General features: G+C 47.2%; 1 protein-coding gene across 4 annotated transcripts in view; it reads left to right on the top strand.

Annotated features, from left to right (window-relative positions):
- SGK2 (serum/glucocorticoid regulated kinase 2) overlaps positions 1-3,829 on the top strand; it is a 24,486-nt gene that overhangs the window by 16,595 nt on the left and 4,062 nt on the right. For 3 of the 4 annotated variants that reach the window (XM_037743357.1, XM_017542233.2, XM_017542232.2), the window contains exons 12-13: positions 715-870; positions 2,928-3,017. In XM_037743357.1, the coding sequence (XP_037599285.1) occupies positions 715-870; positions 2,928-3,017 (246 nt within the window). The remainder of the gene's footprint in view (positions 1-714; positions 871-2,927; positions 3,018-3,829) is intronic. The other variant, XM_017542234.2, reaches the window with a different exon arrangement.

Below are 3,829 nucleotides of genomic sequence, written 5' to 3'. Positions count from 1 at the left end.
AAAAAAAAAAAAAAAATAGCCCTTAGAGGCTGACACAGCAGGAAGTGGAGTTATTCATATTTTGCTGACAGGGAAATTGAGACCAAGAGAGATTACAGTCCCGATAGGTTGTGGAACCAACCCCTGAGCCCAGTCCTAGGCTGCCTGCTTAGGTGGAGGCATGTGTAGATTTGCCCCAGGCCATGCTTTGCTTTGGAGTGGTTTCACCAACGTAGCTTGGTCTCTAGAAAGGAACAGGCTCTGTGGAGTCCAGACAAGGAACAGCTGGAAGAGGAGTGGGAGGAAGAATAGTAAGAAAGAGAAGTGGACCCTGGATATGGTTTGGGGCCTGACTTTCTTCCTAACTGTGCAGCATAATTGCTCTGAGCCTTGTTTTCTTCTCTGAAAGATTACATCCTCTCTTGGAGCATGGTTATGAGGCTGGACTGAAATGAAGGTGAAAGTGCAAATGTTGTCAAGTGCAAAGTTGGTGCACAAGCTAGATGAAAAGAGATAGGCCTCGCACTGGTGGGAAAAGACTTCTGGCCCTCCTAGCAACTCTCTCCATTGTGCTAGAAGCCTGGAGTCCTGTCTCTTTCCAATCTGCCACGTGACCCATTGCACAAGACAGGGGTCATGCTGAATCCTCCCAGCTGCCCACTTTGCTCCAAGTCTCCCCAGGCCCGTGTCCACCTTTGCATGGTGATCCTCCAGCTGCTCTCCCTCTCTCACCAGCCACCCTTCTACAGCCGAGATGTGTCCCAGATGTATGAGAACATTCTGCACCAGCCACTACAGATCCCTGGGGGCCGGACGGTGGCCGCCTGTGACCTCCTGCAAGGCCTTCTCCACAAGGACCAGAGGCAGCGGCTGGGCTCTAAAGCAGACATTGTAGGTGACCTGCCGTGGAGCAACGGCCCCCATGGGGCTCGCAGCTTCCTGTAGAGTCAGCTCAGAAGCACATTAACACACATCCTGCTGCCCTCTAAAACCAGCTGCTGCTCACTCGTTCACTTGGAAATTCACTACTGCTACTAGCGGACTACTTTCTCTAGTCTAGCTCTCTTAGTCAGTCAATATTTACTAAGCACCAACTATGTGCGAGCATTGAGCTAGATGCTAGGGATTCAACAGGCTTAGTCTCTGCCCTTACTAAGTTTGGAGTAGGGGCTGGGTGTGGTGGTTCACATCTATAATCCCAGCACTTTGGGAGGCCAAGGCAGGCAGATCACCTGAGGTCAGGAGTTGGAGACCAGCCTGGCCAACATGGCAAAACCTGGTATTTATTAAAGTACAAAAATTAGCCAGTCATGGTGGTGGGTACCTGTAATCCTAGCTACTCAGGAGGCTGAGACACGAGAATTGCCTGAACCTGGGGGTGGGTAGAGGCTGCAGTGAGCTGCCATGGGCACCACTGCACTCCAGCCTCAGCAACAGAGTGAGACTCTGTCTCAAAAAAAAAAAAAGAAAAAAAAAGATGAATGGACTATGAGGCAGACTCCCCTGGTTCATATCCCCCCTTCACCACTTACTAGTTACAGGACCTTAGACATATTGCTTAATTTCTCTCTGTGAGCCTCAGTTTCTCCATTGTAATAACAGCACCTAACATAGCTGTTTTGAAGATCAAATGGACTAGTATTGATGTATGCAAAGCACTCTCATCAGTGTCTGGCACACAGTAAGTGCTTCTTAAGTGTTTGTGCCAAAAGCTTTGCATTCCAGATACTGTGAATTGTAACAACATTTAGGGCATCCGCTGCCCATTCCTGGCCAGCTTAAAGAACAGGGGCTTCCATGAAGATAGGTCTGTTCCAAGCAAAAATTTGCATCATAAAAAATATGTATGACTCTTAAAATAAACTATACATTTATATAGATCAAAATTTAAAGGGTACAAAAGAGTATACAGAAAAAGTCCTTCCAGCCACGCAGTTGCTCAATTCAGACGCAACCAGTGTTGCCAATTCCTTGGGTATTCTTTTGGAGGGGTTTTTTTTTTTCTTTTGAGACAGAGTCTTCTTCTGTCACCTAGGCTGGAGTGCAGTGGTGTGATCTCAGCTCACAGCAACATCCACCTACCAGTTCAAGTGATTCTCCTGCCTTAGCCTCCCAAGTAGCTAGGATTACAGGCACACACCACCACGACTAGCTAATTTTTCTATTTTTGTAGAGACAGGGTTTCACCATGTTGGCCAGGTTGGTCTTCAATTCCTTACCTCAGGTGATCCACCCGCCTAGGCCTCCCAAAGTGCTGGGATTACAGGTGTGAGCCACTGCATCCAGCCTCTTTTGGAGATATTTTGGATCTGGGTTGTTAACCAGCCCACTGGGCTTTCTGATATAGGGAGGTGGAGAATAATTATTTGAGAAACACAGATAGAGGATTCGATAGAAAGTAGTTGGTGTCAATGTTGATTTTGATTAGGAAAGGTGGTGAATCATGACCAGGGCTGAGTCCTAAAGTCTGGGTGTCTGGGAATCTGAAGGTTTCTTGGGGGCTTTATTTTTTGCACCTTCCCTGGTGAGTTGATTTAGTCTATTTCTCTGGTTTGCATACTGGAAAACTCAAGATGTACAGAAGCAGAAGGGGAGGGGTCCCTAAGCTCCCGCTGGCACCACACCCCCAAACCCCACAGCAGATTCTGCTGTCTTATTCACTGACATGTCCCCAAAGCCTAGCAAGGCGTAGGTGCTCAGAGAAGTTGTTCAGTCAATCGTTTTGGAAGAAATAGATGCTGTAGTGGGGAGAAGCGTTTGGAATCTGAATGAAGGGAGAGGCTTGGCTGCAAAACACTCTCTTGTCGCAGGAAACCAGCCAGAACTGCAAGTTAATTTCCAGTTGACAGCCAGTTGCTGGTGGAGCTCTGGAGGATGTGGGGGTGAGGGGAGAGCACCCATCAGGAGCGCTGCTTCTAACCAGCACCTTCTTTCTGCACTTCCTGCAGCTTGAGATTAAGAACCATGTATTCTTCAGCCCCATAAACTGGGACGACCTGTACCACAAGCGGCTAACTCCACCCTTCAACCCAAATGTGGTAAGAGGTCACAGCATTCTAGACTCTGGATTTCCAGGCTGGGGCAGCTTGCTGTGTGTGCCAACTCTCCTCATCTAGTTGGGAAAATTGGGGGTCCAGGAAGCTCAGTCATTTGTCCAAGGCTGCACAGTCAGTTAGAGGCAGAACTTGTCCAGACTGCAGGTTCAGCTCTTGGATAAAGGGCCATGTTGCTGCTCCTTTATCTTTAGCACCAATAAATAATCCTCACTGCAGAGCCTTTTACAATTTGTGAAGTGCTGTGTGTCACGGAGCACACCCACACAGGGCCAAGCCCTTTAGAGACATTTTATCTTTTCCTATTTGTAGACTTTTCCCTGGTAATAAAAATGACATATGTTCTTACAGAAAGTATGTAAAACACTGGCCAGGCGTGGTGACTCACGACTGTAATCTCAGCAATTTGGGAGGCCAAGGCCAGCGGATCACTTGAGATCAGGAGTTCAAGACCAGTGTAGCCAACACAGTGAAACCCCATCTTTACTAAAAATACAAAAATTAGCTAGGTGTGGTGGTGCACCCCTGTAATCCCAGCTACTCGGGAGGGGAGAATCACTTGAACCCGGGAGGTGAGGGTTACAGTGAGCCAAGATTGTGCCATTGCACTCCAGCCTGGGAAACAGAAGGAAATTTTGTCTCAAAAAAAGAAAAAGTAAAGAAAAAACAATATGTAAAACAGAAAAGTTTAAAGTAGCAGAAGAGAAATGCTTATTATGCCACTACTTAAGGAAAACCAATGGCATATTTCCTTCCAGTCACTTTTCTGTGTGTGTGTGTGTGTGTGTGTGTGTGTT

Source organism: Cebus imitator, unplaced genomic scaffold, assembly GCF_001604975.1.
Source record: "Cebus imitator isolate Cc_AM_T3 unplaced genomic scaffold, Cebus_imitator-1.0 Scaffold141, whole genome shotgun sequence".
In the NCBI taxonomy this organism is placed as follows: Eukaryota; Metazoa; Chordata; class Mammalia; order Primates; family Cebidae; genus Cebus; species Cebus imitator.
The sequence above is the reverse complement of the archived record's forward strand: the minus strand, read 5'-3'. Positions and strand labels throughout refer to the sequence as shown.